The sequence below is a fragment of the Erinaceus europaeus genome, chromosome 23, assembly GCF_950295315.1.
Source record: "Erinaceus europaeus chromosome 23, mEriEur2.1, whole genome shotgun sequence".
NCBI lineage: Eukaryota > Metazoa > Chordata > Mammalia > Eulipotyphla > Erinaceidae > Erinaceus > Erinaceus europaeus.
The window spans coordinates 7,511,590-7,536,155 of record NC_080184.1 but is presented as its reverse complement, the minus strand read 5'-3'; the positions used below and the strand labels follow the sequence as shown (position 1 = coordinate 7,536,155).

The 24,566-nt window shown below is 40.7% G+C and overlaps 2 protein-coding genes across 2 annotated transcripts in view; one reads left to right on the top strand and one right to left on the bottom strand.

Moving 5' to 3' along the window:
- LOC107523437 (zinc finger protein 14) overlaps positions 1–8,965 on the top strand; it is a 55,004-nt gene extending 46,039 nt beyond the window's left edge. The window contains exon 6 of the mRNA XM_060182441.1: positions 7,549–8,965. Coding sequence (XP_060038424.1) covers positions 7,549–8,635 — 1,087 coding nt within the window. The 3' untranslated portion in view covers positions 8,636–8,965. The remainder of the gene's footprint in view (positions 1–7,548) is intronic.
- LOC132535670 (zinc finger protein 14-like) overlaps positions 1–24,566 on the bottom strand; it is a 357,812-nt gene that overhangs the window by 132,965 nt on the left and 200,281 nt on the right. The gene's annotated exons all lie outside the window — the stretch shown is intronic.

Genomic DNA, 24,566 nt, shown 5'->3' with positions numbered 1-24,566 from the left:
AGCACAATGGCTGTGCACATGACCTTTATGCCTAAGATATCTAAGGCTCTGAGCTCCTTGGTTCAATTTACAAAACTGCTTAAAGGCAGAGCTGAGCTTAAAAAAAAGGAAAAAAGAAAAAGACAGAAACAGCTTGTGGAGAGTGAGTAAAAAATATTTAAGGTCAGCTATGAGTTGACAATTATTAAAGCTAGGGAATAAGTGCAGACACATTCCTGTAGATCTACCTTTACTTTGGAATATGCTTGAATTTTAAAATTTTATTTATTCCCTTTTCTTGCCCTTTTTATTTTTATGGTTATTATTGTTGTCATCATTATTGGATAGGCCAGAGAGAAATGGAGAGAGGAGGGGAAGACAGAGAGAGGGAGAGAAAGGTTGACACCTGCAGAACTGCTTCACTGCCTGTGAATTGACTACCCTGCAGGTGGGGTGCCAAGGGCTTGAACCGGGATCCTCAGGCCGGTTCTTGCACTTTGCATCACGTGTGCTTAACCTGCTGGGCTATAGCCAGACTCCCTATATGCTTGAATTTTTGCAAAACTTTCCCAATGTCTGTATAAAGCTGGTAAAAAAAATATATAGCATGATTCCTGTGGTCCGGGAGGTGGCGCAGTGGTTAAGCTTTGGACTCTCAAGCATGAGGTCCTGAGTTCGATCCCTGGCAGCACATGTGCCAGAGTGATGTCTGGTTCTTTTTCTCTCTTCCTATCTTTCTCATAAATAAATAAAATCTTAAAAATATATATATATATATATATAGGACGACTCCTTTATGAAGCCTCCTCACCCAAGAAGTGTAGTTACCATAGATCTGTCAAATCCTTAGTATGTATAATCTTTCTTGCCTGGTCCAGATACTTTCACTCTTCCTGAGATTATTCTAAGGTCACACCCATGAGAGTCAGTGCTTCCTTTCTGTCTGTGATTCCCTCTCTACAGTGGAAAAGCTGGTACTGTCAAAGCTGAGGACCTGGGTCATGTTCTATCCTCACAGCTTGGGTTCCTGGTCTGCAGGACTGCCAGAGAGGCACTGTCCCTCAGTTAGGAAACAGTGATCAGAAGGGGAGGGGCTGGGATGGTGATAAGGGACTGCTACCACTGATGTTCTTCTCAGGCATGTGTTTCAGGAGAATCAGATGGCCCAGGACTTCCTGGTGGCCAGACCCAGAGCAACATGCAGTTATAGCAGAAAAGGCAGAAGTTAGATTGGTGTGCCTCTCCACAGACCCAAAGAGAGAGGGGCCCAGGGATCCCCAGTCTCTTCTCTATTATTCTCCCTATTTCCCCACCCTGTTCCTCTCTGCAATGGTTGAAGGAAGAGCTGTAAAGGGTAGGTGCACTGGTCCCTGGTGTATACAGAGCACATGGGAAGGGAGGTGTAGCAGAGGCTGTGAGCCCTGGCATCAGGTGGCAGGAATCAGTGACAACCCCTGAAAAAACTGGTTGGTGTGACAGAGCAGAGAGATGGTACAGAAAGTTCTCAGAGCATGGTATTCTGGAAGGAAATTTCTGTAGAAGTACAACAAAATGAAAAGCTGGGGAGCTGGCAGTGCAGAGTCACAAGTGGCTATTCCAGAAGGGTGAGGGCAGGGACACATATGAGGACCCCTGCCTCAGACCCTGCCTTCTGCAGGCCAGTCCATGGCACAGAGAGTCAGTGAAGGGAAGACAGAGCTGCCCATCAAGCAAGGTCTCCTAGGGAAGCAGAATCCTCACATCCTGGAGTTGGTTCAGTAGGCTTCAGAGAATACAGGCTTTTTAAATAAAAATAAATTCATAAACAAATAATAATGCCAATTGTTTTTATTATGTGCAGATATTAATTCAGGATTTCAGGGAGAATTCTGATCCCATAGTTTTTTGTTTCTTTCTATTTTTTGTTAGTGATTTAATACTGACAAAAAAGTTTTTTTTTTTTTTTTTTTTTGCCTCCAGTGTTATTGCTGGGGCTAGGTGCCTGCACTACCAATCCACTGCTCCTGGAGGCCATTTTCTCCATTTTTGTTGCTCTTGTGTTGCTGTTATTGTTGCCATTGCTTTTGTTGTTGTTGGATAGGACAGAGAGTAATGGAGAAAGAGGGGAAGACAGAGAGATTGAGAGAAAGACACTTGCAGATCTGCTTCACTGCTCATGAAGTGACTCCTCTACAGGTGGGGAACTGGGTTTTCAAACACTGGTCCTTGAAATTGGCAGCACCTGTGCTTAAACTGTTGAACTACTGTCTAACTCCTGACTTTTTAACCTAATAGTGACATAATTCCACACTTCTCACTGCTCTGTCCTCTTCTGAGGAAAGTACAATACTTCTTATTATGTCACCAAAGATCTCTTCATATGTGTAAGAGGAAGGATCCTTGGTTTCTGTAGTTGTTTCTCTACTGGACCTGGACCTCAGCTCGTTGATCCATATCTCCAGTCTGTTTCTATCTTCTGTTAGCATTGTAGGACTCTGGAGAGGTAAGGTTCTGGATCATGTTGGTGAAGTCCTCTGCACAGGGAGGTCAGAATGGAATTCTAGTAATATTTTAGCTTGGTAGCTAAGGCTACAGTATTCTGTGAATATGTCAGCTGTAGTTGGATGAAGTTTAATTAAATAGCTGTCAGTCTTTGTTGTTTTGGGGGACAGTCTGTGTGTCTTTTACTTAAAGACTACACCTCTCAGAAGTCCCAAGTCCACATTTCTTTTTTTTTAAATATTTATTTACCTATTTATTCCTTTTTGTTGCTCTTACTGTTTATTTTTGTGGTTATTATTATGGTTCTTGATGTCCTAGTTGTTGAATAGGACAGAGAGAAATGGAGAGAAGAAGGGAAGACAGAGAGGGGGAGAGAAATATAGACAATACTTCAGACCCTCTTCACCTCCTGTGAAGTGACTCCCATGCAGGTGGGGAGCCAGGGGCTCAAACTGGGATATTTACGAAGTCCTCGAGCTTCTCATCATGTGTGCTTAACCTCTTGCACTACTACCCGACTCCCTAAAGGGACATCTTACAGCACATCAGGGCCCTGGAGCTTTTGGTATTAACTAATTCTGGATCTGGTGTGCCAGATATAAAAACTGTTTCCCGAGAGAGGCAGACTGGGAGTATGGACCGACCAGTCAAAGCCCATGTTCAGCGAGGAAGCAATTACAGAAGCCAGACCTTCTACCTTCTGCAACCCTCAATGACCCTGGGTCCATGCTCCCAGAGGGATAGAGAATGGGAAAGCTATCGGGGGAGGGGGTGGGATATGGAGATTGGGTGGTGGGAATTGTGTGGAGTTGTACCCCTCCTACCCTATGGTTTTGTTAATTAATCCTTTCTTAAGTAAAAAAAAAAAAAGAAAAGAAAAATAAATAAGAGTAAGGGAAAAAAAAAAAACTGTTTCCCAGTAATCCCTAGGTGTCCTGACTTTATTTACGAATTCCCAGTTTTACATTTCCTGTAGGTGTAGTGCTTGCTGTCAAGCCAAGAGACCTGATTTGTGGAGTTACATCACAGTCTGAAGATACTGCTTCTTTTAATTTTCTGGCCTGAAAAGAAATTGAGAGAAAGAGGGAGAAATGACACTTTCTCAGGTAAATGACATATGCCATATCTGATTCTTTTTTCCTCCTGAGAAAGTTGTATTTTAATTTACACATGCATTTTATGTTATGAATGTTCATTTCACTGTTTCTGATTTGCCTGAATATTTCTCTTAAAAACTTATTTTGACACCAGTCTTTTCTGCCATTATATATAGCTACAGATATTAGGTAGATATGACAGAAAGACAGGAGGGAGGGAAATTGAAGAAGAAACACCGCAGTACTGTTCCTCCATTGAACCTGGAATGTGTGCTTTCCACTTTGTGTGCCACCATGAAGATCCTGTTAAAGATTTTTTTGAGTTTCATGCCCAGATACCGAGTTTAAATCCCTCACACCACACAGAGATAGGAAGAACGAAACTTCGTTAGTGGTACTCCGGTTTCTTTCCCTAGGTGTGGGGACATTGGCGATTTTGATCTATATCCCAGCCTGTTTGTTTCTTTTCTTACAAAGTTAGGGTTCAGGAGAGTTGTAGTTCTAGGGCACATTGATGAAGACATCTATCCAGAGTATTCAAGATGGAATCATAGCATCTGCAACCTGGTGACTGAAAGACTATTAGACATAAAGTGAACCAAATGTTTAGTAAACAGGAACCAGAAAGTAAGATTAAAGCAGATTAGAATAGGAATTTTAAAGTATAATGAAGCTGTGTAGTCTTTAATAAGTATTTTCCTATGGGCCCATGATTTCAGTGATTTTTGCTTGATCTTGATAGCAACATGAGGATGGACTAGAAGTATTATTTGGGAAGATAGCATCAGAGTTGATAAAAGAAGTAGAAAACTGGATTAAGGCAGAGAGTACTTCCCAAACTTCATAGTAATGACCAGTAATAATGGAGAGATATTAGAGGTGTTGGCCCATCTTGTCTATGGGTAAATCCAAGAATTCCATGACTAATAGTGTTCTCCTTTATCTACATTTATTTATTCAATTTTAAGGAGCAAGTATGTTTTTTTCTATCTCACAGATTGGTGCTTTTATTTTTAGATCCAATTCTAGACAATATGCGCACTTACTTGGAAGTTGTCCTGTAGTGTCAGTCATGTGTCTTTCTTTTTTTTTTTTTAAATTTTCATAAAATGGAAATATTGATCAGACTATAGGGTAAGAGGGGTACATTTCCACACAATTCCCATGCCCACAACTCCGTATTTAGTCCCCTCCTTTGATAGTTTCCCTATGTTATGGGAGGATGGGCCCAGAATCATTTTGGGGTGCAGAAGGTGGAAATTGTGGCTTCTGTAATTGCTTCCCCGCTGAACATGGGTGCCTTCCATTTTTTAAGCCACAAACTGACCTCCAATTTAAGTCATTTAAAAAAGTTTTTCCTTTTTTTTTTTTTTTTAAGTTACATTTTCTTATTGCTCCTTTGCCATGTGCATGGTCCTCAACTAAGTCAGGCCTCTGCCACACTGGAGCTTCAGTGCTGGGGTGTCTCTCTTCTTTCTTTTTAACATTATAACATGAAAAGGTAACATTATAACATAAAAACGTAAAGAAATTAAGTTGTTCACTGAATGGTCTCCCAAAGCTGACTCAGTTATGCTTAGACCTGTTTCTCCACCCTTCCAAGTGCACTTCATAGTAACATCACTGTCATGTGAGATTCCAGGGGCTGTGTTCAGGACCTGATGACAGCACAAAGCTTTAATCACTGTACCAATAAGTATATCACATGCTAGATCATGAGAGTGAGGTATTTGGTATGTTTAGTGATGAGACAATCACTGACTTAATAAAGTAGATCAGGGATGTCTAATCTGCTGTCTGTATGAAGTGTTTCCTCATATAAATAAATAGACTGTATGTTTTAGTGCTCAGTGACCTATGAAGATATAACAGTGATATTCACTCAAGAGGAGTGGACACTATTAAATTCTCCAGAGAAGAAACTCTACAGAAATGTGATGTGTGAAAACTTTAGAAATGTTCTGTCAATAGGTAATTACGATATTCATTCATTTCACAAGGAATAGACATATTTTTTCCATTGTTCAATGTATGCTGAGACATTGTTAAGTGAAAGGGACATGATTGTGATTGTGATTCATGATTGATCAAAAATTTAATATATTTGTATCCTCCCTAATATCTTTTGTATTTTTAGGAAAGTTACAAGAGGTTCATTCTATCAAAGAGCAGTACAACTACCAAGGACGTAAAGGTTTGAATTTCATTCATAATTATACTGTCCTACTCAGAAAGCTACTATGAACTTCTCTGTGATTTTTTTATCTTCATGATTTCCCTAAATGAGTGGACCCTTAAGTGTTCCTTTGTTGTTATTGATGTCCTTGTTGCATAGAATAGAGATACATGGAGAGAGGGGGGAAGACAGAGGGTGGAGAGAAAGACACCTGCAGACCTACTTCACCATCTGTGAAACGACTCCCCTGCAGGTGGGGAGCCTGGGGCTCGAGTCCTTACACTGGTCTTTGCACTTTGCTCCATGTATGTTTAACCCACTGCACTACTGCCTAACTCCCTATAATACAATATTTTTAAAAGAAAGAGAATTTATAATGACTGATATAAATAGATAATTTTTAAGGTATTTCATAAAAAATGATGACATGAATAGTTCTGCAATAGTTGGTAAATTGACTCAAATATTGATGGATGTGATGTATAAGCCTGAGGTTGAGTTTCTCATTTAAATCACTGGCATACATGTGAGAAAATGGTTTTCTGGATTATCATTCTTTCCACTGATGACAAATTCTCTGACACAGATAAGAAAGAAATGGAAACTTTTAGAAATAAGGCAGGGGAAAGTCTTGTGATAGTGCAGTGGCATAAGCTCTCATGGTGCAAAGTGGAATGATGGGTGTGAGTATCCTGGTTTGAGTCCCTGGCGCCCCACCTGTAGGGAGTCGCTCACAGATGGTGAAGCAGGTCTGCAAGTGTCTATCTTTCTCTCCCCCTCCTCTCTGTCTTCCCCTCCTCTCTCCATTTATCTCTGTCCTATGCAACAACAACAACAACAAAAATAACTTCAGGGACACCACCATAATCCAGAGCTGAACCGTGCTCTGGTTAAAAATAAATTAAAAAATAATAACTTCAGGGAGTCGGGCGGTAGTGCAGTGGGTTAAACGCAGGTGGCGCTAAGCACAAGGATTAGTGGAAGGATCCTGGTTCGAGCCCCCGGCTCTCCACCTGCAGGGGAGTCCCTTCACAGGCGGTGAAGCAGGTCTTCAGGTGTCTGTCTTTCTCTCCCCCTCTCTGTCGTCCCCTTCTCTCTCCATTTCTCTCTGTCCTATCCAACAACGACATCAATAATAACTACAATAATAAAACAAAAAGGGCAACAAAAGGAATAAATAAATAAATAAATAATTAAAAACAAAAAATAACCAAGAAGGAGAACAAAAGGGTATAAAAAAATAAATACAATATTGCTGTCAGTATATTATTGGTTGTGGTTTAACTCACTTATGTATTATACTATTTAGTGTTTAACAGCTTTTCATAGAGATTTTTTTCTTTTTAACTGAGAACCTTTATATAATTTAATTTATTATTATTGTCAGTACAAAAATTTTTAGTCAAATGTATTGATAATGTCTATGAATTTTGGTCATTTATGTATAATAATGACCTGCATTTTCTTTTTTTTAATTTATGTTATCTATTTATTCCCTTTTGTTGCCCTTGTTTTATTGTTGTAGTTATTATTGTTGTCGGCGTTGTTGGATAGGACAGAGAGAAATGGAGAGAGGGAGGGGAAGACAGAGAGGAGGAGAGAAAGATAGACACCTGCAGACCTGCTTCACCGCCTGTGAAGCGACTCCCCTGCAGGTGGGGAGCCGGGGTTCGAACCGGGATCCTTATTCCGGTCCTTGTGCTTTGCACCACCTGCGCTTAGCCACCGCACTACAGCCCGACTCCCCCTGCATTTTCTTAATAAAGTTTCATTTTTTAAATTACAATATCATTAAGTAAATTCTCAGTTTTCCAGTAATATTGTGGAAATCTCTGAGGCCAAAGAACAAAGTCAAAATGGTGGGAAACCTCAAGAATGTGAAGTATACAACAAAGTATTCACTTATTCCAGTCAGCTTAAAAGATGGAAAAGAATTGCCATTGGAAAGAAACCTTATCAACGTAAACATTGTAATAAAACATTCAGTCAAACCGGTGATCTTCAGAGACATGAATGTAAACAATGTAGGAAAACATTCAGTTGTTGCAGTAAACTTCAGACACATGAAAGAACACCCAGTGGAGAGAAGACCTATGAATGTAAACAGTGTAGTAAAACTTTCAGTGAAAGCGGTACTCTTCAGACACATGATAGAATGCACAGTGGAAAGAAACCCTATGAGTATAAACAATGTTGTAAAACATTGAGTCGATCCAGTTATCTTCGTATACATGAAAGAACTCACAGTGGAGAGAAACCCTATGAATGTAAACAATGTTGGAAAACATTCAGTCAATCCAGTCAACTTCAGACACATGAAAGAACTCACAGTGGTGAAAAACTCTGTGAATGTAAACAGTGTAGGAAAACATTCAGTGATAACAGTGCTCTTCAGAATCATGAAAGAACGCACAGGGCAGAGAAGCCCTATGAATGTAAACAGTGTTGTAAAACATTCAGTCGATCTGGTCATCTTCGGATACATGAAAGAACTCACAGTGGAGAGAAGCCCTATGAATGTCAACAATGTAGGAAAACATTCAGTGTTTCCAGTTCTCTTCGGCTACATGAAAGAACTCACAGTGGAGAGAAGCCCTACGAATGTAAACAGTGTAGGAAAACATTCAGTTCTTCCAGTGCTCTTAGGACACATGAAAGAACTCACAGTGGAGAGAAACCCTATGAATGTAAACACTGTAGGAAAACATTCAGTTGTTCCAGTAATCTTAGGACACATGAAAGAACTCACACTGGAGAGAAGCCCTACGAATGTAAACAATGTAGGAAAACATTCAGTCAATCTGGTACTCTTAGGAAACATGAAAGAACTCACAGTGGAGAGAAGCACTATGAATGTAAACAGTATAGGAAAACATTCAGTCCATCCAGTCATCTACGGTGACATGAAAAACTCACAGTGGAGAGAACATCTAGGAATGAAAACAATGTAGTAAAGCCTTTGGTGATTCCTCATACGTACTTAAAAGAACTCACACTGGAGAGCAAGCCTATGAATATACATGATTCAGTGGCACATTCAGTCATCTTTAATCACAAGATATAACACACAATGGAAAGAAACTCTACTATAATAGACAATACAGAAAACCTTTCAGTTCTTCCACTACTCATAGAGCATATGAAAATAAGCACAATGTTTTGTAATCTTCACTCACATGAAAGTGCTCACAGTGCAGAGAAAACATTAAGTAAAATTTTCAAAAGAATTAGAGATCATAGTTTATTTATATTTATTTTTATTATTTATTCCCTTTTGTAGCCCTTGTTTTATTGTTGTAGTTATTATTGATGATGTTGGATACGACAGAAAGAAATGGAGAGAGGAGGGGAAGACAGAGGGACAGAAAGATAAGACACCTGCAGACCTGCTTCACTACCTGTGAAGTGTCACCCCTGCAGGTGGGGAGCCGCAGTCTCGAACCAGGATCCTTACACTGGTCCTGGCGCTTTGCGCCAAATGTGCTTAAACTGCTGCACTACTACCCGGCTCCCAAGATCATATTTTTCTTATATGATCTTTTTTTTTTATTCTTAGAGTATTGTACTATTTACTTTATTTATTTTTTAATTTATTTTTATTTTTGAGAGAGATGCAGAGAGGGAGACAGAGAGAGAGAAACACCAGAGCACTGCTCAGCTCTGGCTTATGGTGGTGCGGGGGATTGAACCTGGGACTTAGGAGCCTCAGGCATGAAAGTTTGTTTGCATAACCATTATGCTGTCTCCCCCACCCATGATCTTTCTAAATATGCATTTATTCATGTAGAATGATAGGGAGAGATACAGAGAGAATCAGACTTCACTCTGCTACATGTCTGTGCTGCGGGGGATTGAACTTGGGACTTCCTGCTTGTGAGTCTAAAGCTATATTACTGCACCACCTCCTGGACTATCTTCATCTTCAATTCTAATACATAGAAAAGCCCACTAGGTACTAAAAGTCTATTAATGTGAAAATGATTAAATATTTAAATAGAATGACATTTTTCACACATAGGAATGCACTAGCATTAGAAACAAGGCCTTGGGGCTGGGTGGTGGTGCATCTGGTTGAGTACATATGTTACAATGTGCAAGGATCCAGGTTCAAGCCCCTGATCCCCACCTGCTATGGGATAGTTTATGAGTGGTGAAGTAGGGCTGTGGGTGTCTCTCTGTCTCTCTCCCTCTCTATGACCCTCTTCCTCTCCATTTCTGCTTGTCTCTATCAGATAAAAAGAAGTTAATAAAAATAAAGAAACAAGACTATCCATGTAGATACTGTGGAAGTACTTGACTACTAATGAACTTGTACATGAGAGACAACCATTGAAGATAAGTCAGACCTCCTCTCTTCTGCACCCCATAAATGATCCTGTGTCCATACTCCCAGAGGGATAAAGATAGGAAAGCTATCAATGGAGGGGATTGGATATGGGAGTTCTGGTGGTGGGACTTGTGTTGAATTGCACCCCTCTTATTCTATCTTACCTGTTAAATGCATATATTTCTTATCATCAGGTGTTTTAGCTTCCAAGATTGTGATTGATGAACTTTTTAAACTTGGAAGTGTAGAGTTCTCATCTTTATATCAATAGTCTTCATTGTTTTATGAAGGAACAATATTTTTTTAAAGAATTTATTTATTTATGAGAAAGAGAAAAGATAGTGAAAGAACCAGCTGTCACACTGGTATGTGTGCTACCGGGGATTGATCTCAGGACCTCATGCTTGAGAGTGCTATGCTTTATCCACTTTTCCACCTCCTGGACCACAGGAAAAACATTTTATTTATCTTCTCTAGCATATGTTTATGTTCAGATGATCTCATGAATGTTTTAAAATGCAGTACAAAGATGTGATTTTGCAAACTATACATTGATATTCTCTTTATCAGGCTGGTCTAACACCTTTTTTACTTGCTGCACATAAAAACAATCAGGAAATGGCAGAATTTTTAATAAGCATGTGAGAAATTTGCATGTATATGATAACATTTGAGCACCAGCAAAGTGAATCCTGTGGGCAAGAGGTTTGTCTAATTCCCCTGGAAGCACAGGGAGTTGTTGAGTGCACTACTCTGCCCTAATACAGTGAAAACTGAGGTAGAGGTTGCTTTGGTTCCTTTAGACACAGGGAGTTGGAGGCCATACTCACCAACCTGAACAGTGCAGAACACTGGGGAGGGAGAGTGACTTACAGTTTTCACTATACAAGTCTCATTTCTTTGGTTAGATTTACTCCTAGATATTTTATTGTTTTTGTTACTATAGTAAAAAGACTTTATCTGGATGGAAAAAGTTTCTTCTTTGCCTCATCTACTCTGAGAATGAAGACCATTCTCAGCAACCAGACTGTCAACATTGCAGAGAATGTCAACATATCTCTGAAGGGCCTCATGGTCACCTTGAAGGGCCACAGAGGCACCCTGTGGAGGGACTTAAACCACATCAACGTAGAGCTTAGTCTCCTCGGAAAAAAAAAGAAGCAGCACCGAGTTGACAAATGGTGGGGAAATATAAAGGAACTGGCTACTATTGCCTCTATCTGTAGCAACGTACAGAACATAATCAAGGAAGTTACAAGTTGAGACCACTAACTCAAGGATGTGGCCTTAGAATTGTCTCAGGAGGGAGTCACGTGGTAGCACAGTGGGTTAAGCAAGGACCAGCTTAAGTATCCTGGTTCCAGGCCTCAGCTTATACCCACCCATAGGATGTTAAAAAACTATGGGGACCTGCTCTTCTTAGGTGAAGAGATTTCATAAGGAATACTACTATATATATTACCAGCTTTATGCAGAGATTTGGAAACTTTTGCATAAAATCATTCTGCATAAGGATCCCAGTTTATGTTCTGACTACCCACCTGAAGGTGCGTCACTTCACAAGTGATCTTTCCCCCTTTCTGTCTCCCCCTACTATCTCCATTTCTCTCTGTTCTATCCAACAACGACCACATCAATAACTACAACAATAAAACAAGAAGGGCAACAAAAGGGAATAAAATATTTTAAAATATATATATCAATATCTGGGAGTTGGGTGATAGCACAGGAGTTAAAGCGCAAGGACCAGCGTTTAAGGATCCCAATTCGAGTCTCTTGCTCTCCACCTTCAGGAGAGTTGCTTCAGAGGTGGTTAAGCCGGTCTTCAGGTGTCTATCTTTCTCTCCCCCTCTCTGTCTTCCCCTCCTCTCTCCATTTTTATCCTATCCAACAAAGACAACATCAATAAGTACAACAATAATAACGACATCAATAAAACAAGGGAAACAAAAGGTAATAAATATATATAAATATCTAATCAGCAATACAAGATTCAACAAATGGAAATTATGGTCTTATTGCCTACAAAAAATAAGTCTGTACACTCAGAAACAATGGTTAGACGAAAAAAAATCAACAAATGGGATGAACATGTGGAAGTGGCAATTCAACGTGCCTCACAAAATGTGCAATGGTGGCCAAAGTTTCAGTGCCCTGCTAAGTCCGGAATTGCTATGCAGTGTGACTCAGTTAAAAGAGCCTAGAATTCCTAACTGGAAATATCCCCTCCAATTAGTCTACACACTTCTGCTACATTCTTCCACAAACATGTCAATGTTTTAAGATTGTGCAATTTAAGAGGCCTGATGGTAGCAAAGCAGATTAAGCACACATGGTGCAAAACGCAAGGAGTGGGCAAGAATTCCGATTCAACACCCCCTCCTCCCTGTCTGCAAGGGGGTCGAATCACAAGCAGTGAAGCAGATCTGCAGGTGTCTTTCTCTTCCCCTTCTTCCCTTCCTCTCTCGATTTCTCTCTGTCCTATACAACAACGATGACAAGAATAACAAGAACACCAAAAACTAGGGTAAGCAACAAAAAGGGAAAAAATAGCCTCCAGGATAGTGTATTCATGGTGCAGGCACTAAGCCACGGCAATAACCCTCGAGGCAAAAAAATGATTGCCGTTTTAGTGATACTTGCTCACTTCAAGGATTTTGACCTTTAAGTCTGTTATAGACATATGTATATTTTAAAGATTTTATTTATTCATGAAAATTGATATGAGAGAGAAAGAACTAGACATCACTCCTGTACATGTGCTGACGGGGATTGAATTCAGGATCTCAACCTTGAGAGTCCAAAGCCTTATCCACTGCGCCACCTCCTGAATCACAGATGTATGTTTATTTCTAAAATTACCCTCCCTTCAAAAAATCTCTACAAAAGTAAGCTTCTTGTTAACCATTTAAAATTCACATAATATAGTATGATTACCATTGCCTTTAAAAAAAAAAAACCTGCTTGTGGTCTGGGAGGCAGTGCACTGCATACATCATTGGACTCAAGAATGAGGTCCTGAGTTTAATCCCTGGCAACACATATAGCAAAGTAGTATCTGCTTCTTTCCTTCTTTCCTCCTACCCTTCTCATTAAAGTACACAAATTTAAAAAAGAAAAAAACTATCTTAAAAAAAAAATACTGCCCATCGACATCAAACATTCAGGAGTGGAAAATTCCACCTCAGGTTTGTACTTAAGCCCCTGCCATTTCCTTCTCTTGTGCAGAAACAGAGATCCTATGCGTTTTATACAAAAAGAAAAGTTGACCATAAAAAAATTCACAATTATGCATAGAAGGACTAAGATGAGCAGAGGTTTCTGACTGCCAAAGCTTTTATACACACCAGATTTAAATCTGCTAGCGCTTATACAAACACCAGGAGGAGAGGGAGGTTAGGATTAGGATTTACATGTGGCTTAAAGGAGACTGGTACAAGCAGTTGCCATTAATTTCTATATATGTTACTGAAAATATATACTAAGAAATTCTTTTTTTTTCTTCAAAAATGTTATCTGAATGTTTTAGTGGTTTACTGGCATTTTTAAATTTTTACTTATTATTGGATAGAGACAGAGAAATTAAGAGGGGGAGGGGGGAGTAGACAAGAAGAGAGAGAGATACCTGCAGCCCTGCTTTACCCCTTGTGAAGCTTTCCCCCTGCTGGTGGGGACCAGGGGCTTGAACCCAGAGCCTTGTACACTGTAGAGTGTGCAGTTGACCAGCTGTGCCACTGCCTGGAACCTATACTAAGAAATTCTTTCCCATCTTTCTTTTAAAAAAAAGATATTTGATTTATTTATTAATAAGAGGGGTAGGAGGAGAGAGAGAAAGAACCAGACATCACTCTGGTACATGTGCTGCTGGAGACTGAACTCATGCTTTGGAGTCCAACACTATCCACTGTACCTCCTCCCAGACCACTCCAATTTTCTTTTCTTTCTTTCTTTTTTTTTCTTTTAGAATTTATTTATTCATGAGAAAGACAGGAGAGAGAACCAGACAGCCCTGTTTTACATGTGCTGCCAAGGATACAACTCAGGACCTCATGGTTGAGAATCCTGTGCTTTATCCACTGCGCCACCTCCCAGACCATCCCAATTTTATTTTCTTTACTGATATGTTTTAAGTTTCTGGAGTATGTTAAGCACCTCTAGTGATGTTGCATTTTGTTTTTATTCCCTTTATTCTATCCTTAGCAACAGATCCAGCAGGAGAAATGTCCCAGGACTGGACTGTTTTCTAATACACTTTTTGGGGAAACAAAAGCAGTTAGTTCCACATCTTAAACTGAAGAACATGAAAAGATGGATGACAATTGTTCACTGATTTATAGTGGCTCCAATGTGGTGTGCAGAAATATGACAATATGGGATACTGCCCATCAGCTGTTCACAGCTGGGACTCTGAATTTGTTATTTATTTTTTATTTAATAATGATCAACAAGCCCATAGCATAAGGGGTACAATTCCACACAATTTCCACAACCAGAGTTCTATATCCAATCTTCTCCATCCATTGGAAACTTCCCTATCCTTTACCCCCTCTGGGAGTATGGACCCAGGGACATTATGGGGAGCAGAAGGTGGAAGGTCTGGCTTTGGTAATTGCTTCTCTGCTGGACATGGGTGTTGGCAGGTGGATTCATACTCCCATCCTGTCTCTCTCTTTCCTTAGTGGGGCAGGGCTCTGAAGAGGTGGGGTTCCAGGACACATTGGTGAAGTTGTCTGCCCAGAAAGTCACATTGGTGTCATGTTAGAATCTGCAACTTGGTGCCTGAAAAGCATTAAGATATAAAGCCTGCCTCCTGACTGGGAGTATGGACCGACCAGTCAACGCCCATGTTCAGCGGGGAAGCAATTACAGAAGCCAGACCTTCTGCCTTCTGCAACCCACAATGACCCTGGGTCCATGCTCCCAGAGGGATAGAGAATGGGAAAGCTATCACGGGAGGGGGGTGGGATATGGAGATTGGGTGGTGGGAATTGTGTGGAGTTGTACCCCTCCAACGTTATGTTTTTGTTCATTAATCCTTTCTTAAATAAAAAAATTTTTTTTAAAAGCCTGCCTCCTGTTTAGTTTCAGTGTGACTATTACTGTTTTGATTCAGTGCTCTAGGCAGTGTTAAAGCCAGTCCGGTATTTTACTAGAGTTGGCTTCAGACTAAGAGTCATTGTCTTTCTCTCTCTCCCTCTCTCTTCCTCCCTCCCTCTCGATAAGTCTGGATGGGGCAGGTCAGTGCAGATAACTTCTGTTTGTTTCTTATTTTCTTTTTTTTTAATTTTTCTATTATCTTTATTTATTTATTCATTGGATAGAGACAGCCAGAAATCCAGAGGGAAGGGTTGAGTAAGAGACGAAGAGAGAGAGAGAGAGAGACACCTGCAGAACTGCTTCACCACTTGTGAAGCTTTCCCTCTGTAGGTGGGGACGGGGGACTCGAACTTCAGTCCTTGTTCTTTGTAATGTGGGCTCAATCAGATGTACCACCACCCAGCCCCCACTTTTTAATGGCTGCACACATGACCTTTATGCCTAAGATGCCTAAGGCTCTGAGCTGCTTGGTTCAGTTTACAAAACTACTTAAAGGCAGAACTGAGCTGTAAAAAAAAAAAGGAAAACAGAAAAAGACAGAAACAGCTTGTGGAGGGTGAGTAAAAACATATAAGGTCAGCTATGAGGTGACAATTATTAAAGCTAGGGAATAAGTGCAGACACATTCCTGTAGAGCTACCTTTACCTTGGAATATGCTTGAAATTTTAAATTTTATTTATTCCCTTTTGTTGCCCTTTTTGTTATGGTTATTATTGTTGTTATCATTATTGGGTAGGACAGAGAGAAATGGAGAGAGGAGGGGAAGACAGAGAGAGGGAGAGAAAGGTAGACACCTGCAGAACTGCTTCACTGTCTGTGAATAGACTCCCCTGCAGGTGGGGTGCCAAGGGCTCGAACCGGGATCCTTAGGCCAGTTCTTGTGCTTTGCACCACGTGTGCTTAACCTGCTGGGCTATAGCCAGACTCCCTATATGCTTGAATTTTTGCAAAACTTTCCCAATGTCTGTATAATGCTGGTAAAAAAAAATATATAGCATGATTCCTTATAAAGCCTCCTCACCCAAGAAGTGCAGGTCCCATAGATCTGTGAAATCCTTAGTGTGTATAAACTTTCTTGCCTGGTCCATATACTTTCACTCTTCCTGAGACTATTCTAAGGTCACACAAATGAGAGTCAGTGCTTCCTTTCTGTCTGTGATTCCCTCTCTACAGTGGAGAAGGTGGTACTCTCAAAGCTGAGGACCTGGATCATGTTCTGTGCTCACAGCTTGGGTTCCTGGTCTGCAGGACTGCCAGAGAGGCACTGTCCCTCAGTTAGGAAACAGTGATCATGCCAGAACATGGTTGAAGTGGAGGGGCTGGGATGGCGATAGGGACTGCTACCACTGATGTTCTTCTCAGGCATGTGTTTGAGGAGAATCAGATGGCCCAGGACTTCCTGGTGGCCAGACCCAGAGCAACATGCAGTTATAGCAGAAAAGGCAGAAGTTAGATTGGTGTGCCTCTCTACAGACCCAAAGAGAGAGGGGCCCAGGGATCCCCAGTCTCTTCTCTATTATTCTCCCTATTTCCCCACCCTGTTCCTCTCTGCAATGGTTGAAGGAAGAGCTGTAAAGGGTAGGTGCACTGGTCCCTGGTGTATACAGAGCACATGGGAAGGGAGGTGTAGCAGAGGCTGTGAGCCCTGGCATCAGGTGGCAGGAATCAGTGACAACCCCTGAAAAAACTGGTTGGTGTGACAGAGCAGAGAGATGGTACAGAAAGTTCTCAGAGCATGGTATTCTGGAAGGAAATTTCTGTAGAAGTACAACAAAATGAAAAGCTGGGGAGCTGGCAGGGCAGAGTCACAAGTGGCTATTCCAGAAGGGTGAGGGCAGGGACACATATGAGGACCCCTGCCTCAGACCCTGCCTTCTGCAGGCCAGTCCATGGCACAGAGAGTCAGTGAAGAGAAGACAGAGCAGCCCATCAAGCCAGGGCTCCTAGGGAAGCAGAATCTTCACATCCTGATGTTGGTTCAGTAGGCTTCAGAGAATACAGGCTTTTTAAATAAAAATAAATTCATAAATAATAATGCCAATTGTTTTTATTATGTGCAGATATTAATTCGGAATTTCAGGGAGAATTCTGATCCCATAGTTTTTTGGGTTTTTTTTTTTTCTATTTTTTGTTAGTGATTTAATATTGACTAAAAAGTTTTTTTGTTTTTTTGCCACCAGTGTTATCGATGGGGCTAGGTGCATGCACTACCAATCCACTTTTCCTGGAGGCCATTTTTTCCATTTTTGTTGCTCTTGTGTTGCTGTTATGTTGCCATTGCTGCTGTTGTTGTTGGATAGGACAGAGAGAAATGGAGAGAGGAGGGGAAGACAGAGAGGATGAGAGAAAGACACCTGCAGACCTGCTTCACTGCTTATGAAGGGACTCCTCGGGAGTCGGTTCAAACGGTGGCCTTTGCAATTTGCACCACCTATGCTTAAACTGTTGAACTACCGCCTGACTCCTGACTTTTTAACCTAATAGCGGCATAATTCCACACTGTCCCCATCACTGTCCTGTGGCCCTGTCCTCTTCTGAGGAAAGCACAATAGTTCTTACTGTGTCACAGATTAGGGTTGATTTTGTGTGTGTATGTATGAATGTCCATTTTTTTTCAATGGACCTGCCTTCACTTCTTTCAGAAGTCACTGTGTTTACACCTATTACTACTTATGAATATTGTACATTTTGTTGTTGTTTCCCTCTCTCTCAGATTAGTAAAACAGTGCCTGACTTTTTCTGGTGCTTTCCAGATCTGCTTCACTTTCGGTGACAGCACAGAAAACGAAAACAGAAATTCCTGGTGAGAAGCATTTCTTGTCCAGAGTGTCTAGAGCATATTCCACTATCTTTTCCTTGCTCTGGGAGCATGAACCAAAGTTCTTTTCATGGGTCAAGAGGAAGGATCCTTGGTTTCTGTAATTGCTTCTCTACTTGTCATGGACATCAGCAGGTTGATCCATACCTCCAGTCTGTTTCTATCTTTTGTTAGCAGGGTAGGACTCTGGAGAGGTGAGGTTCTGGATCATGTTGGTGAAGGCCTGTGCACAGGGAGGTCAGACTGGAATTCTAGCAGTATTCTAGTAGCTACCACCCGACTCCCAAGATCATATTTTCTTATATGATCTTTCTAAATATGTATTTATTCATGTAGAATGATAGGGAGAGATACAGAGAGAATCAGACTTCACTCTGCTACACGTCTGTGCTGCTGGGGATTGAACTTGGGACTTCCTGCTTGAGAGTCTAAAGCTATATTATTGCACCACCTCCTGGACTATCTTCATCTTCAATTCTAATACATAGAAAAGCCCACTAGGTACTAAAAGTCTATTAATGTGAAAATGATTAAATATTTAAATAGAATGACATTTTTCACACATAGGAATGCACTAGCATTAGAAACAAGGCCTTGGGGCTGGGTGGTGGTGCACCTGGTTGAGTACATATGTTACAATGTGCAAGGATCCAGGTTCAAGCCCCTGATCCCCACCTGCTATGGGATAGTTTATGAGTGGTGAAGTAGGGCTGTGGGTGTCTCTCTGTCTCTCTCCCTCTCTATGACCCTCTTCCTCTCCATTTCTGCTTGTCTCTATCAGATAAAAAGAAGTTAATAAAAAATAAAGAAACAAGACTATATCTGTGTAGATACTGTGGAGATACTTGACTACTAATGAACTTATACATGAGAGACAACCATTGAAGATAAATCAGACTTCCTACCTTCTGCACTCCATAATGAAGAAAAATGGCCTCCAGGAGCAGTGGATTCATAGTGAAGGCACGGAGCTCCAGCAATAACCTGACAGCAAATAAATAAATAAATAAATCAGGAAATGCCAAGTGTTAGAGAGGTTGTAGAGAAAAAGAAACTCTGCTAACCTCCTTGGTGGAATGCAAACTGGTGCAGCCTTTTGGAAGATTGTATGAAAAATCCTTAAACAAATAAAAATGGAAGGTCTGGGTGGTGGCGCAACTGGTTGGGCACTCGTTACAGTGCAAAAGGACCCAGGTTCAAGCCCCTGGTCCCCACCTGCAGGGGGACAGCTTCATGAGTGTGAAGTAGGGCTGCAGGTGTCTCTATGCCTCTCTCCCTCTCTATTATCCCTTTCCCTCTCAGTTTCTAACTATCTACCCAATAAATTAATAAAATAATTTGTAAAAATAAAAAAATAGTAAAAGTGTAATAACCTTGTGATCCAAAATACAAATCTTAGGCATTTATTCTAAGGATACTTAATCATTTATTCTGAAGGAACACATGCACTCCTATGTTCATAGCTGCATTGTTCACAACAGGCTAAGATTGGATGCAGCCTAGATGTTCATCAAACATATGAGTGGCTAAATAAGATATAAAGTATATACCTTGTATATTATATATCTGCCTTATATATTCAATGGAATACAACTCTGCCAACAAAAAAGATATCATGTCCTTTGGGAAAAAATGGATGGAACTGGAGGTGTTATGTTTAGTAAAATAAGCAAGAGATGAAAGACAACCACTAGGTTGTTTCACTCACCAGTGGAATCTAGAGTTTTTATACACATGAACTTGGGGGAAAAACAAGAAGAAAAAAAAACAGAGGCAAGCAAACTGTTTCTAAGACTTGTGAGAATGATGATGGGCACCTTCGGGAACTGGAAGGATGGGGATACAGAACCTTGGTGGTGGGTATGTTGTGTACATTCTAATCTTTTTTTAGAAGAATTAACATTTTTTAATGTTTGATTATCTTTATTTATTTGATAGAGATATCCAGAAATTGAAAGGAGTGGGGAGACAGAGAGGGAGAGACACAGAGAGATACTTCTAACCCTGCTTTACCCTTGTGAAGCTTTCCCTCTACAGGTGAGGACTGGGGACTGAAACTAGGTCACTGTACATTGTAATATGGGTGCTCAACCAGGTATGTCACTACCCTGTCCCAAAACTGTTTGTTTGTTTAATTTTTATGAGAGCACTGCTCGGCTCTGAAATATGGTGCAGGGGATGGGACCTGGGACTTCAGAGCATCAAGCATGAGAATTTCCTTGCATATAATTGTGTTATTTACCCCCACCGTAGTAATCTTATACTCTTGTAATCTACTATTAGTCACAAATGGAAATTTTTAATAATCTATATAGTGTTTCCCCGAAGCATTGTTCAGCTCTGGCTTAAGGTGGTGCTGGGTATTGAACTTGGGGCCATTGGTGCCTCAAGCATTAAAGTATTTTTGCATAACTGTTATGCTATTTACCCAGCTCTCTGTACAATCTTTATAATAATGTTATACAACTTTTGAATAAGAGATGTAAAATTAGATAAAAATAACTGTCTCTTAAAAATGAAAAAACTGGGAGTTGGGCAGTAGCACACCAGGTTAAGCGCAGGTAGTGCAAATTGCAAGGACCAGCATAAGGATCCAGGTTTGAGCCCCCGGTTCCCCACCTGCAGGGGAGTCGCTTCACAGGCGGTGAAGCAGGTCTGCAGGTGTCTGTCTTTCTCCCCCCCTCTCTGCCATCCCTTCCTCTCTCTATTTCTTTCTTCCTATCCAACAATAGTGACATCAATAATAACTACAACAATAAAGCAACAAGGGCATCAAAAGAGGATAAATATTTTTAAAAATTTAAATTAAAAAACTGTCTTCATAGTTGTATAAAAATTAACAAAGTAATTGAAGCCTTAGATTAATTCACAGGTATAATGAATTTAAAATAAATATTTAGAATATGTATATATGTATATATATTCCTTTCAAGTGCACATGAGACATTTTATCTTTTTTTAAAGTTTATTTTTATTATCTTTATTTATTGGCTAGAGACAGTCAGAAATCAAAAGGGTAGGGGGAGATAGAAGCAGAGAGACACTTACTGACCTTCTTCACCATTTGAGAAGCTTCCTCCCCTACAGGCTGGGACCAGGAGCTTGAACCCAGAACCTTGTGAACTGAAATATGTGCGCTTAACCAGGTGTGCCACCCTGACCCCCAGAGACATTTTATCTTTTAAAATATTTTGTTTACTTATGTATTTTGGATAGCGACTGAGAGAAGAGGAAGACAGAGATAAAGTGTGTGACCGGCACTAGTATCATTTCACTGCTTCTAAAGTTTTCCTATGGCAGATGAGGACGGGGGCTTGAACCCAAGGCTTTGTGCACTACAGTATGTGCAGTCAACAAGATGCATCACCACCTGGCCCTGACCATGGAACATTCTCAAAGACTGACCATATATTGCAACATAAAGACAGCCAGAATAACTATGTGACTACCGCAATTATGAAAAGTGTATTCTCTTATCCTGTAGGTGTGAGGTTACAATCAATCAACAAGAGAGGCTGGCTGTACTACTGCCCCCTGGAGTGGGCCTTGGGGCTGTGGCTTAAGTTACTTTGCATTGCATTAAGCAAGTTCCAACTTGATGCTTTCCATTAAATCTCAGTTTTTCCAGTTTGTGATCCTGCTTATATACACATATATAGATATTTTTGTTTTCTTAGTAAAATTAAATTTTTTTTCCTTTATTGGGGAATTAATGTTTTACATTCAACAGTAAATACAATAGCTTGTACATGTGTAACATTTCTCGGTTGTCCTCATTACTATACAATCCCTGGGAGTTGGGCCAAAGTGCAGTGGGTTAAGCACACATGGCACAAAGTGCAAGGACTGGTGTTAAGATTCTGGTTTGAGCCCCCAGCTCCCCACCTGCAGTGGAGTCAGTACACAGGTGGTGAAGCAGGTCTGCAGGTGTCTATCTTTCCCCCTCTCTGTCTTCCCGTCCTCTCCATTTCTCTCTGTTCTGTCCAACAACAACAATATCAGTAACAACCACAAAAATAACTACAACAATAAAACAACAAGGGCAACAAAAAGCAATAAATAAATAAATACTGATAAAAAAATCTTTAAAACGGGAGTCGGGCGGTAGCGCAGCGGGTTAAGCGCTGGTGGCACAAAGCGCAAGGACCCGCGGAAGGATCCTGGTTTGAGCCCTCACTCCCCACCTGCACTCCCCACCTGCAGGGGAGTCCCTTCACAGGCGGTGAAGCAGGTCTGCAGGTGTCTGTCTTTCTCTCCCCCTTTCTGTCTTCCCTCCTCTCTCCATTTCTCTCTGTCCTATCCAACAACGATGACATCAATAACAACAATAAAAACTACAACAACAAAGGAAAAAAAAAAACAAGGGCAACAAAAGGGATAATAAATAAATATAAAATTAAAAAAAAAATCTTTAAAACAAAAAAACAATACAATCCCCACTAGGTCCTCTGTCATCCTTTTACAGGACCTGTACTCTCCACCCCCCCACCAATTCTGGAGTCTTTGACTTTGGTGCAATACGCCTGCTCCAGTCGTGGTCCTGCTTAGTGTTTTCTCTTCGGATCTTGTTTGTCAACTTCTGCCTGTGAATGACATCATTCCTCATTCATCCTTCTGTTTCCAACATATTTCACTTAACATGATTTCTTCCAGCTCCATCCAAGATGAGCTGAAAACCATTTTTAATAGCTGAGTAGTAATCCATTGTATATATATATATACCACAACTTGCTCAGCCACTCATCTATTGTTGGACACCTGGGTTGCTTCCAGGTTTTGGCTATTACAAATTGTGCTGTTAAGATCATATGTGTAGGGAGTTGGGCGGTAGCGCAGCGGGTTAAGCACAGGTGGCGCTAAGCACAAGGACCAGCGGAAGGATCCCGGTTTGAGCCCCGGGCTCCCCACCTGCAGGGGAGTCACTTCACAAGCGATGAAGCAGGTCTGCAGGTGTCTGTCTTTCTCTCCCCCTCTCTGTCTTCCCCTCCTCTCTCCATTTCTCTCTGTCCTATCCAACAACAATGACATCAATAATAACTACAACAACAAAACAGCAAGGGCAACAAAAGGAATAAATAAATTTATTAAAAAAAAGTAATAAAAAAGATCATATGTGTACCCCACCTGCAGGGCAGGTCACTTCACAAGCAGTGAAGTAGGTCTGCAGGTGTCTATCTCTCTCTCCCCCTCTCTGTCTTCCCCTCCTCTCTCCATTTCTCTTTGTCCTATCCATCAATAACAACAACAATACTAACTACAACAATAAAACAACAAGGGCAACAAAAGGGAATAAATAAATATTTTTTTAAAAAGGACATGTATGTACTCAAATCTTTTTGGATAGGTATGTTGGTTTCCTTAGGATATATCCCCAGGAGATGAATTGCAAGATCATAGGGTAGGTCCATTTTTAGCCTTCTGAGAGTTACTTCTCTCCACAGGGGTTGGACCAATTGCCATTCCCACCAGCAGTGCAGGAGGGTTCCTTTGACCCCACACCCTCTCCAGCATTTGCTGCTGTTACCTTTTCTGATGTATGACATTCTCACAGGAGTAAAGTGGTATCTCATTGTTCTCTTTATTTACATTTCTCTGACTTGGAGCAATTTTTCATATGTTTTTCAGCCTTTCAAATCCCATCTGTGGTGAATATTCTGTCCATGTCCTCCCCCCATTTTTGGATGGGGTCATTTGTTTTCTTCTTGTTGCGAATGGCAAGCTCTTAATATATTTTGGTTATTAAACTCTTGTCTGATGTATGGCATGTAAAGATCTTCTCCCATTCTGTGAGGGGGTCTCTTGGTTTGGGTAGTAGTTTCTTTTTCTTTTTTCTTTTTCTTTTTTTGGGTAGAAGTTTCTTTAGCTGAGCAGAAGCTTTTTAATTTGATGTAGTCCCATAGGTTTATGCTTGCCTTAGTCTTCTTTTTTTTTTTAAAAAAAAAAAAGACATGTATTTTTAATACTTAATACCTTTTTTTTGCCTCTTTTACTTATTATTGTCAGTATTGTTGTTGTTATTGATGTCTTTGCTGTTGGGTAGGACAGAGAGAAATGGAGAGAGGAGGGGAAGACAGAGAGGGAGAAAGAAAGACACTTGCAGACCTGCTTCACCGCCTGTGAAATGATTCCCCTGCAGGTGGGGAGTGCAGGGCTCCAACCAGGATCCTTATGCCTCAGTTCCTTGAGATTTGCTCCAAGTGCGTTTAACTCACTGCTACTGCCCGACTCCCTTGCCTTAATTAGTCTTCTTTGTAATTGCATTCATTTCATTGAAGATGTCTTTAAAATTTATGAGGGGTTGGGCGGCAACACAGTGGTTACGTGCACTTTGCACAAGGTACAATGACTGGTGTAAGGTTCCAAGTTCTAGCCCCCGCTCCCCACCTGCAGGGGGCTTACTTCACAGTGGGTGAAGCAGGTCTGCAGGTGTCTTATCTTTCTCTCCCTCTCTGTCTTCCCCTCCCCTCTCCATTTCTCTCTGTCCTATCCTACAATGACAACATCATCAACAACAACAATAATAATTATAACAACAATAAAACAACAAGAATAACAAAAGGGAAAATAAATAATAAAAAAATGGATGCGTA